The 12,475-nt window shown below is 47.1% G+C and overlaps 1 protein-coding gene across 1 annotated transcript; it reads left to right on the top strand.

Moving 5' to 3' along the window:
- The first annotated feature begins 9,496 nt into the window (after positions 1–9,496).
- On the top strand, positions 9,497–12,269 carry LOC125104802 (cathepsin G-like). Its single transcript, XM_047737618.1, has 5 exons — positions 9,497–9,579; positions 10,460–10,598; positions 11,084–11,219; positions 11,392–11,646; positions 12,045–12,269. Exons 1-5 carry the CDS (start codon positions 9,525–9,527, stop codon positions 12,231–12,233), a joined length of 774 nt encoding a protein of 257 aa, XP_047593574.1. The 5' UTR covers positions 9,497–9,524; the 3' UTR covers positions 12,234–12,269.
- Positions 12,270–12,475: the final 206 nt, after the last annotated feature.

Genomic DNA, 12,475 nt, shown 5'->3' with positions numbered 1-12,475 from the left:
GGCCAGGGAGCCATGCCATGGGCACCCTGTTTCCTGTTTCAAGGGGCTCTCTCTCTCTCTCTGTGGGGGAGGGAAGTGGGGGACAGGGAAGCAGGTTTCTCCTGATCCTGGTGCAGCTCCCCCAGCCTCACCCTGGTTCCCTTCCATGCCTTGCCCAGCACTGAATTTAGTCAACCTTCCTCCCTGGTTGCCCATCCCACACAGCCTCTGTTTTCCATCCTGGCACCTGAGTTGCCAGCCCACTGGATGCCCATCAGAGGGACCAGTACCCACCTTCCAAATGGTAGGACCGGCTGAGTCCCTCCTTCCAAACCAGCATCCTATCCCCCAGGCTTAGCCTCTCTGGCCAATGGGAGTCACTCTACAACCTCAGCCCCTTTCAGCCTGGCCTGGTCTCAGAACCCCAGCTCCCCCTACTGGCAACCTGGGTTATGGCAGCTTTGTGAGCCAGAGGACTCCAGGCTGCAGACCATCAGTAGATCAAAAGTTGATCTCAATGAAGACATACAAATGGCTATCAAACACATGAAAAGATGTTCATCATCACTAGCCATCAGGGAAATTCAAATTAAAACAACATTGAGATACCACCTTACACCACTTAGAATGGCCAAAATTAGCAAGACAGGAAACAACACGTGTTGGAGGGGATGTGGAGAAAGGGGAACCCTCTTACACTGTTGGGAATGCAAGTTAGTGCAGCCACTTTGGAAAACAGTGTGGAGATTCCTCAAGAAATTAAAAATAGAGCTTCCCTGTGACCCTGCAATTGCACTACTGGGTATTTACCCCAAAGACACAGATGTAGTGAAAAGAAGGGCCATCTGTACCCCAATGTTTATAGCAGCAATGGCCACGGTCGCCAAACTGTGGAAAGAACCAAGATGCCCTTCAATGGGTGAATGGATAAGGAAGATGTGGTCCATATACACTATGGAGTATTATGCCTCCATCAGAAAGGATGAATACCCAACTTTTGTAGCAACATGGACGGGACTGGAAGAGATTATGCTGAGTGAAATAAGTCAAGCAGAGAGAGTCAATTATCATATGGTTTCACTTATTTGTGGACCATAACAAATAGTATGGAGGACAAGGGGAGTTAGAGAGGAGAAGGGAGTTGGGGAAAATTGGAAGGGGAGGTGAACCATGAGAGACTATGGACTCTGAAAAACAATCTGAGGGTTTTGAAGGGGCGGGGGGTGGGAGGTTGGGGGAACCAGGTGGTGGGTATTAGAGAGGGCATGGATTGCATGGAGCACTGGGTGTGGTGCAAAAACAAGGAATACTGTTATGCTGAAAATAAAAATAAATAAAAATAAAATAAAATACAAAGTTGATCTCTCTGTTTGTGCCAGGCACTTGACGGGCTCTGTCCCTGCCATGGGGAAACATAGTGAGAAATGTCTCCTAAATTACTCTTCCACTTCCTTCCACCAAGCAGTTCAGTTTTGGCACAAATGGATCTGTATTTAGAATTCGTTAGATGTACTATATGTTGGCTAACTGAACATAATAGAAGGGAAGGGGAGGGGAGGGGAGGAAAGGGAAGGGAAGAAGAGGGAATGGAAGGGAAGGGAAGGAAGGGAAAGCAAGGAAAAGAAGGGAACGGAAGTATCCATGAGAAAGCCAGTCTTGAAAATAACTGAAATCCCTGAATTTTATCTGTAATGCACATTACACTTTCACATGCATGACTTTGGTTCCAGAAGGGCAATCTTAAATGGGAAGAAGTTTCTAATCTATGCATGGTAGAGACCACGTCCTGAGGTGAAGAAGGGAGGGACAGCCTTATTTTTATTTCCCATGTAGAAGATATGAACTGCAGTCCACAAACCCATGAAATGCCACATTTCAGGGGCGACATAGTTAACTGTCACCAGATAAAATTTGAGGGTCCTGTATCCTTTTTTTTTTTTTTAAATAATTATGAGTGGGGCAGTGGTGGGGCCGGGAGGACAGAGAGAGAGAGAGAGAGGGAGAGAATCTCAAGCAGACTCCCTGTGGAGCTCAGAGCCTGACCCTGGGATCATGACCTGAGCCAAAATCAGGAGTCGGATGCTTAAATGATTGAGGCCCCCAGGCACCTGGAGTCCTATATCCTTCAAACGACACCAGTAGTGAGTTGGACGTGACAGAACACAGTAAATTCACAATAGCTGGACAACCGGTCAAACACTGATTCAAGTGGGACCACCATCAAAAAGGGAAAGAATTTCACTGAAAAGGATAACAAATAAATCACATGGATGTGAAAAAGCAAAATCCAGTCCCTTGAAAAATAAGGTGAAAAGCACATAAAAGCCAATTTTTCTCACATGACTGTGTGTCCATCCATCTGCCAAGTCTTTCCTGGAGCTCAGAGCACAAACAGTAGCACAGGGGAGATTAAGACTGAATGCACGTGTGGAGGTGAGCAAGCAAAGAGTTGGGGAAGCATGAGCCAGGGGACAACTTCGGGCCCAGCAGCAAAAACAGCACCTTTAGGAGAACCCAGCACACCAAAGAATTGTAGAGACCTCCAAAAGGCACCTTGAAGAGCTCCATGGAACTCCAGGGTATGTGCCTAAGCCAGTGGCAGAGTGGCCAAGGACATCCACACCAGAGGCAGAGGTGTGTAGCCTTGAAGGACAGAGCCTGATGGGTCAGTGTTTGCCTCACACCTGATACATGCACTTGATGGAGTATAATACACACTAGGAAGGAAAACTACCACCTTACAATGACCGTAGGAGCGTCATGAAGACTGGGCTGCTGTGGATATTTCCTCAAAATGATTTCCAAGTCAGTTCAAGCCTGTTTCTGTCTCTTGATTTTGTGAGTTTTATTTTCCAGAACTTCATCCTATATAAGGTTTAAAGTGTGTGTGTGTGTGTGTGTGTACGGGGAAGTTATTCAAAAGGTGTTCATTCATCACACCATTCTTTACAATAAACCTCCGACTGGAATCAGTATGAATGGCCAAAATAGGAAAATTGTGAGGGATGCCTGGGTGGTTCAGTGGTTAAGCATCTGCCTTCAGCTCAGGTCGTGATCCCAGGGTCCTGGAATCAAGTCCCACAGCAGGCTCGAGTCCCACTGCTGAGCAGGGAGCCTGCTTCTCTCTGCCTGTTGCTCCCCTTGCGTACACTCTCTCTGCCTCTCCCTCTCTCTCTCTCTCTGACAAATAAATAAATAAAATCTTTAAGAAATGAAGGAGGGGCACCTGGGTGTCTCAGTGGGTTAAGCCTCTGCCTTCAGCTCAGGTCATGGTCTCAGGATTCTGGGATCGAGCCCCACATCGGGCTCTCTGCTTGGCAGGGAGTCTGCTTCCCCCCCACCCGCCTGCCTCTCTGCCTACTTGTGATCTCTCTCTCTCTCTGTCAAATAAATAAATCTTTAAAAAAATTTTAAAAATATAGGGGCGCCTGGGTGGCTCAGTGGGTTAAAGCCTCTGCCTTCGGCTCAGGTCATGATCCCAGGATCCTGGGATCGAGCCCCGCATCGTGATCCCAGGATCCTGGGATCGAGCCCCGCATCGGGCTCTCTGCTCAGCGGGGAGCCTGCTTCCTTCTCTCTCTCTCTCTGCCTGCCTCTCTGCTTACTTGTTATCTCTGTCTATCAAATAAATAAATAAAATCTTTAAAAAAAATTTAAAAAATATAAAAAGAAAAAAAATTTTTAAATAAAATTAAAAACGAGGGAAATGGTAAAGTATGGCACATTTACATGAATGTGCTATGCAACTGTTGACATCTACATTATCCATTGCTCTAGAAAACTAGGCTAAGGAGATGAAAGAAAGCAAACTAAGCTTAGAATATTAATAGGCAAGTTATAAAAAACTAATAATTATTTGGAAAAAAGTAAAAGCTCACTAATTAGTACAAATCAAAAGAATAATTTTTTGCTTCTATGAGAAAAATTCACAACAACTGAGATTCTGTATGGACATGGAGAAGATGGCATTTTCACACCTTATACACAAAGTTTCTTGAAAAAAACAAAAAGAAGAACAAAGGAGTCCTTGACCTACCCATCAACTGCATGGAGAAAACTGGGCAAGGTCAATCCTTATAGATATATTACAAGTCAAATCTTAGAAACAACACCAATGTCCAGGACTAATGTGGGTATTTGTCATTTTTTTAATTATTTTTATTAACATATAATGTATTACTTGCCCCAGAGGTATAGGTCTGTGAATCATCAGGCTTACACATTTCACAGCACTCACCATAGCCCATACCCTCCCAGGGATTCGTTTTTTTTTAATTATGTACTACTGTACACTATGGAAACTTGAAAGTTATGAAGTAGAATTATATTTCACCCCATGGAAGAATGTTCCCAGGTATACCTAAATCAGAAGCACGAGAGCAGTATATGCTATTCTCAAAAAAAAAAAAAAAAAAATCAAATTTTTGCTTACACATATATTTTCCTTTTAGGCTTTAATTGTTCTTCCTATATATCCATTTTCCTAATTTTTCTGCAACTTTATATATTATTTAAATAACTTAGGGGCACCTGGGTGGCTCAGTGGGTTAAAGCCTCTGCCTTCGGCTCAGGTCATGATCCCAGGGTCCTGGGATCTGGCCCTGCGTCGGGCTCTCTGCTTGGCGGAGGCCTGCTTCCTCCTCTCTCTCTGCCTGCCTCTCTGCCTACTTGTAATCTCTGTCAAATAAATAAATAAAATCTTTTAAAAAAATCACTTAAAAACCTGTTTATTAAATAGAAATGAGATTTTAAAACAATATTCATTAACAGATATTTAATTAATTCATTAACAGATATTCACTAACAGAGGGAGATGTCTATGTTGGATAAAAACTACAGGATTCAAAATTAAATATATTATAATCACACCTCCACAAATATTGAAAAAATACAGGTGGAACTACATCTGTTAACAGTGGTCAACTGGGGGAAGGGGGGCGGGGGGGCTGGGTGAGCCTGGTGGTGGGTATTATGGAGGGCACGTATTGCATGGAGCACTGGTGTGGTGCATAAATAATGAATTCTGGAACACTGAAAAGAAATTTAAAAAATAAATAAAATTTTTTAAAAAACAGTGGTCAATTGGGTGGTAGGATTAAAGCTGACTTTTTTTCCTTCCTATTTTGTAATGTATTCAATTATTAAATTTTATAATTAATAAAATAATTTTGGGGTACCTGGGTGGCTCAGTCAATTAAGCAAGTCATGATCCCGGAGCCCCAGGATGGAGCCCCATGTTGGGCTCCCTGCTCAGCGGGTGTCTACTTCTCCCTCTGACCCTCCCTTCTCTCATGCTCTCTCTCTCTCACACACTCTCTCTCTCAAATGTCAGGAAAAGGTAGGCTTAAGCAAGTTGGTACATGTGTTAGTTAAGATAACCTTAACTGTTCCACCACATAAACTAGCAGTTCAGTGACTCACAAACAACAGAAACCTATTTCTTGCTCACAAATAGTCCAAAATGGATGTTCCTGGTGAGTAGTGCCTCCTTTTACTCTCAAGTGTCCCAGATGGGACAATAAATTAAATGTGTGCCCATAATTGAGGAGTCCAGACTCAGGCTCCTAAAGATGGCTTCCAAGCTCCCTGCATTTATCTGCATCAAATCTAGGTAGGGGAAGAACCTGAATGGTCAGACATGGGAGCACGTGATAGGCCACGTCTGGAAAGTACCCACAACATCTCCACTCATATCCCGTTTGCTACAACAGTCACATAGTCACACCTTCCATCAAGTAAGCCTGCACAACGATGTACACCCAGGTCCTCCGGAAGAAAAGGAAATTCTTTTGCTAAACCGCTAGCTTGCCTCTACCACAATTCCTTACAGTGCTTGCTGTTTGTACAGATCACGGACCCAAAATTTTGTTCTGCGTATAAAACTAATGCAAGGCCATTGTAGAAAAAAAAAATGGCTAATATAAAAGGGAAAATAAGGGGCGCCTGGGTGGCTCAGAGGGTTAAGCCTCTGCCTTCGGCTCAGGTCATGGTCCTGAGGTCCTGGGATCAAGCCCCACATCAGGCTCTCTGCTCAGCAGGGAGCCTGCTTCCCCCTCTCTCTCTGCCTGCCTCTCTGCCTACTTGTGATCTCTGTCTGTGTCAAATGGATAAATGAAATCTTTAAGAAAATAAAAATTTTAAAAAATAAAAGGGAATATAAGAGTCATAAAATGATTGCTATGGCTGTTGCTCCTTTTTTTTTTAAGATTTTATTTATTTATTTGACAGAGAGAGAGATCACAAGCAGGCAGAGAGGCAGGCAGAGAGAGAGGAGGAAGCAGGCTCCCCGCTGAGCAGAGAGCCCGATGCGGGCCTCGATCCCAGGACCCTGGGACCATGACCTGAGCCGAAGGCAGAGGCTTTAACCCACTGAGCCACCCAGGTGCCCAATGTTGCTCTTTTTTAACAGAATCAGTATCAAACTGTATACACCATTTCAGATACTACTTTTTCCACTTAATATCAGATGATGCAAAGTGCTCCGTGCCACCAAGCAGTCTTTAAAACAGGATGCTATTTAATGTCTGGATAGCATCTCACCCCGTGAATATATCAGAACCAGCATTACTGATCTCCTGTTGTTGAAGAGTTGGAGGGTCTGAGCATTAGGGGAAGAGAGTCTCAGGGGACATGTCCACCTAGAATTTCCTTTGTCACTTGTTCTTTCCTGCTGGAGCGCGGACAGGCCAATTCTTGGCAAGAAAGGGTCTCACTCCCAGCAGACATGTGCACGTGGGAAGACAACAATGCAGACATCACTTCCCCTCACACTGGCACTCCATAAAACAATCACAAGTTCATCAGCAGAAACTTCCCAAGGAGCTTCCACTCTGTCCTTCTCCACAAGATACTAAGGGGGCCCTGAGAATGTCCAGAATGCCTCAGTAATACAATAGTCTCCGACAATGCCAAGAGCAACCAGATTGGTTTCTGACCAGAGCGGCATCAAAGGGATGGAGAGGGAAGTGGCCTGGTCTCAGTGGGCAACTGCTGGCCCAAAGGTTTTGCATTTGGGTGGAATACGGGGCCTGGGAGGAGGTGGGAAACATCCTACTTTAATGTCCCAACATCCCAGAGGAGAAGACTATTGTAACTGACGGAAATGTAATAAAACAGCCAAAAGTAGATGTAACCAGCTATGAATATTGTGAAATGTATCGCAGTCTTCCTTGTTCCAATATCACAGTTTGTATTAAAATTGAAAATAAAAACATTAAAAACATATGTGCCCCTGTTTGTTCTCCCACATTCCATTCCCATCTCCCACAGAGACTGTCCAAGTGCTCTCTCTAATCCCCAGCCCTGGCAAACAGACTTTTAAAAAATTTTTATTGCAAAATAGACACACGTGAAAAGTACACAAAACTTAAACAAGGCCAAATTTCAGAAACCCCACATGTGTCTCTTCCCTGTAAAAATGCCCTCTCTGCCCTCCAACCCCAGAATTAACTTACCACTGTGACTTTTTTTTTTTAAGTTTTATTTATTTTTGAGAGAGAAAACCTATACAGGTGCTGCAGGGAGAGACAGAGAGAGGGAGAGAAAAATTTTAGCAGACTCTGTACTGAGCACCTCCATCCCGCCCTCCCCCCACCCCTACTTACACTGTCTCTCAAATAAATAAAATCTTTAAAAAAAAAAAAGTTAGGGGGTGCCTGGGTGGCTCAGTGGGTTAAGCCACTGCCTTCAGCTCAGGTCATGATCTCAGGGTCCTGGGATCGAGTCCCGCATTGGGCTCTCTGCTCAGCAGGGAGCCTGCTTCCCTCTCTCTCTCTCTGCCTGCCTCTCTGCCTACTTGTGATCTCTCTCTGTCAAATAAATAAAATCTTTAAAAAAAAAAGTTAGACTAATGGTTTTAAAACAAAGTGTTGAAAAAGTTAAGTAACAATAAATTAAAATTACCCCAATGCTAAGGCACTAGTAAAACCATTATATTATTTTCTTTTTTCTACATATTACCTTTCAGACGCATAAAGAAATTTCATGAGGTTGCCATCATTAAACATGTATCAGAGAAGGGATTAAGTTCTTTGCAGCTGTGAAAATCATGCATCTCTCTATACAAGGAGAGGGGCCTTCATTTCCATAAGATTTTCAAGTGGGGCTCTCACAGCCATAAAAGTTTAAGAATTGTATTACTTTTTAATTCTGACATTCTTGAAAAAATTACACCATATTACAATGTTTTTTCTGTGCACCCACAGAGTCTTCTAAGTATTTCTGAGGGTGTCTGTGTTACTCTACAGTGATCTGTGATGCCTTATTCTCCACGTGGTGTGCATGTCCTTTATGTATTATAGGTGGTTCTTTATAGATTATAGATAGCCCAGCAAGCATGCATTTCCTTCTCAGAAGCCCCTGGGGCAGAGAATGGGGATTGGACTCATATCATGGATAAAAAGGATCTTAGCTGCTTTTCTTTTAGCCATGGTCTTTTCTGTGCACAGGGAACCTTATGGGACACAAAAGCCCTCATCTTGAGTAGCAAGCAGGAAAATAGGGCCGCCTGGGTGGCTCAGTTGTTAAGCGCCTACCTTCGGATCCAGTCATGATCCCAAGACAGGTCATGATCCTAGGGTCCCGGGATCGAGCCCCATATCGGGCTCCCCGCTCAGCGGGAAGCCTGCTTCTCCCTCTCCCACTCCCCCTGCTTGTGTTCCCTCTCACTGTGTCTCTCTCTGTCAAATAAATAAATAAAATCTTTTAAATTAAAAAAAAAGAAGCAGGAAAATAGAAATCTTCAACTGTGTCATAATTTTCACTGAGTGTTTGTTGGGGGCTCAATTGTCCTATGAAAGTAATTATCAGCAGCAGAATCTTGTTCTTCCCTTTTCCTTCCCTGGCAATACCCTGCACTCACTCAGAAGAGCTACTCAATCTGCCTTCACAACTTCTAGAAAGAACTGGGAGCAGCTAAGGTATCAGCAGGGTGTCCAGGGGCCAGAGGGTCAAGACAGGCAGGTTTCTTCCTCCCTCTTTTGCCTCCTCCGATGTATTCCTGGTGTCCTCAACACATCCCACCCTCACCGCACAACTGTCTTTCATTCACCCATGTCCATACCTCACTAAGGTATAAATTAAATAAGGAATCTAGGAAACGTGCCTTTATTTAGAGGAACTCTGAAGTTCCAAAGGACTGAAGCTCTACCCTGGAGAAGTTGGAAATCGGGGAGACAGGCAGCTACCAGCTTTCACGCATTGTTGGGGTATTATCAAATTTGGTGGGTTTAGGGTTCTGGGACCGGGCACCCCAAGCCCCCTTCCCAATTGCCCCAGGTTCCCACTTAGGCTGCCAACACCGACTCAGCTGCTGTGCAGGAGACTACGGCGTTGGCTCAGACTACTCTCTTCCCCCCAGATCACTGGCAGTTGGTGGGCAAGCCTCCTGGGCAGTCTTGGGTGATGAAACCTATCATGCCAGCAGAAGCATGGAACTGTTCTCGAGCCCTCCTCCCGCCCCCCAGACTTCCTTCCTCTCTCGGGGGCTACAAGTCAGGCAGGAGGGAGCACCCGCAGCACCTGCCTGGGGCAGCCTTCCCAAGAAGATGCCACTGCTCCTGCTCCTGATGGCCTTTCTCCTACCCCCTGGGGCTGGGGCAGGTGAGTGACTGTCCCCTTTCCTAGGACCCTGGAGCCAGACCGCCTAGACACCTCCTCACTCTGTATCGTTGGGCAAGTTATTTGAATTCACAGCTGACCAGATTCCTCGTTTATAAATTAGGAATGATACCAATGCATACCTCCTAGAGTTCTACAAGACTTAAGTTAGTATACTTTCTAAAACTCTTGGGGGACGCCTGGGTGGCTCAGTGGGTTAAAGCCTCTACAGGTTATGATCTCAGGGTCCTGGGATTGAGTCCTGCATCCGGCTTTCTGCTCAGCAGGGAAACTGCTTCCCCCTCTCTCTCTGCCTGCCTCTCTGCCTACTTGCAATATCTGTCTGTCAAATAAATAAATAAAATAATTTTTTAAAAAGTTCTTTAAAATATATAAATAAATAAAACTCTTGGAATTGCCCCAGCACATAGTACATGCGAGATCAACGTGCTCTCTAAATTCATCCTGCTGCCCACCACTCTGAGCCTAGCCAATAGCGCAGGAACTACCATCAGCTCTTGTCTAGATTCTGGAAAAACAGACCCATGCTGGTCATGAGGGGGCCCTGAGCAGGCCTTGGAAGAACCTGAGACTCTTCCTGAGGAAAAAAGTCTCAGGGAACTTTGGAAGAGAGTGGTGCTGCTCTCTGGGGATCTGGGAGGGTGCTAAGGTCTGGGATAGGAAGCCAGCAGTGCTTCCTGCAGAATGCGAGAGGCTTCTCCAAAGTGTGGTGCCCTGGAGACCAAGCTCTCACCCCCAGCTCCTCCTTCCCCTGCATCATCTCTCCCCCTTCCCATCAGCCAGCCTTTCTGTAGCTACCACCCTGGTGCCCATAATATGGGTTCCGCAAGTGCAGAGGTAAGTGCCAAATGCTTCCTTCCAGGGGAGATCATTGGAGGCCGAGAGGCCAGGCCTCATTCCCACCCCTACATGGCATATCTCCAAATCGATGGGCTCAAAACTTGCGGGGGTTTCCTGGTGAGAAATGACTACGTGCTGACAGCAGCTCACTGCTGGGGAAGGTGAGCAGCTGGGGGCTGGGGCGGGGGGTAGGGGGGGCAGACAGCCAGGACTGTGAACCCATGGGAGCCGCAGGCCAGCCATGGGAAAGCAGGGCTACAGCCATGAAGGAGTGAAAAAGAGACCAGTGGGACTTTGGGGGCAGAGAACAGGCCAGGGAGAATGGGGAGAAAAGGGGGACATGATCAAAAAGACCAGGAGGAGATAAAGGCACATGCTGGGGTTCAAAATAGTTATTTCGGCTATTTCTCAACTTATTCCAGGGGAAGCAAAATGCAGTCACTGGGTGCTCCCACCACCCCAAGCTCAGGGCTGAGGAGAAGCTACAGAGGGCTGGGGCCCTGAAAACCGCGCCCCCCCCCATCCCCGTCCACTCAACTCCCTCAGCTGCAGTTTTACCACCTTGGGCGGTCTACCTGCCATGCAGAGCCTGGGGTCCAGAGCTCCTGAGGCTCACACCTACCTCTAGGCTACCTCTCCTTTGCAGAACTATCACTGTCACCCTGGGGGCCCATAACATCCAGAGACAGGAACGGACCCAGCAGCGCACTAGGACTCTCAGGGCCATCCGCCACCCTAACTATGATCCCCAGACCAACAGGAATGACATCATGTTACTGCAGGTACCGCCCACCCCACCCTCTGGTTCTCCTGCCCAGCCAGTCGGCACCCAGTGCTGGGAGCTTCGCCATCCTGGGATTCTGGGGAGGAAGCAGGGGCTGAGTCCCAGGATGGGGATAGACTGTGGGCCTAGGGGCACAGACAGTCCCTGAGCGGCTTCCCTCCTCCCCGCAGCTGGCAAAGAGAATGAGACGGACGTCTGCTGTGCAGTCAGTGACTCTGCCTCGTGCGAGGGCCAGGGTGAGACCCGGGGCCAGGTGCACTGTGGCAGGCTGGGGCCTGCTGGGCCTGAACAGGAGAACAAACAGACTTCACGAGGTGCAGCTAACCGTGCAGAGCAATTCGAGGTGCTCCAATCGCTTCACTTTCTACGACAGCCAAACACAAATTTGTGTGGGCAACCCAAGGCAGAGGAAGTCCGCCTTCCTGGTAAGGCCATGGGCATCTGCCAACACTGCCTGACACTGGGGTCTGGGCAGGCTGGGCAGTAGGAACAAGCTACAGCCCCACTAACCCCCCACCCCCTGCCCCATCTGGTGGGGTCAGAGCAGAGTGAGGCAGGGGCTTCTCCCATCAATCAGGTTGCGGGGGGTGGGTGGCGACGGGAGGAGCACCGGGTACACAACATATGTATGTGCAGGGTTTTCCTGCAGAAGGGGAAGGTATGTTGACATGGGCTGAGTGAGAGGCAGTAACTGCAGCCAGGCCTGAAGCCCAGCCATGGAATGATCCAGGAGGATAACTTCCATACCTCCACTGCCCTCCCTCTGAGAGCCAGGGGGAGCAGCAGGGGGTCTCTTAGGGTCTCTTTCTCTCTGTGCCCACAGGGGGACTCCGGAGGCCCCCTGGTGTGTAATGGTGTGGCCCAGGGCATTGTCTCCTATGGAGATAGGAGGGGGTCTCCTCCAGCTGTCTTCACCAGGATTGGAAGCTTCATGCCCTGGGTTAACAGAACAATGAGACGCTTCAAACAGCAGTGCCAGACCAGCCCCTCAGACCAGCCCCCCACGCTTTAAGTGACTCTGCCCTGGGGCGGCTCCAGGGAGGGTGTCAGAGCCTTAATAAATGTCCATGTCTAGAGTGGAAGGAACTGATTTCTCTTGTGTTCATTGAGCATCCTTCGGAGCACAAAAAACACATGCCAGAACAGAGTCTGAGCTGCTCCAGGAAAATGAGGTTCTTCCCCAGGACCAATTAACCCCTTCCACAACATCATGGGGACCCAAGGAGCTTCTTCCCTTCTCCAAGCCATCCAGTC

The sequence above is a fragment of the Lutra lutra genome, chromosome 7 (genome assembly GCF_902655055.1).
Source record: "Lutra lutra chromosome 7, mLutLut1.2, whole genome shotgun sequence".
In the NCBI taxonomy this organism is placed as follows: Eukaryota; Metazoa; Chordata; class Mammalia; order Carnivora; family Mustelidae; genus Lutra; species Lutra lutra.
This window is presented reverse-complemented; position numbering and strand designations above follow the sequence as displayed.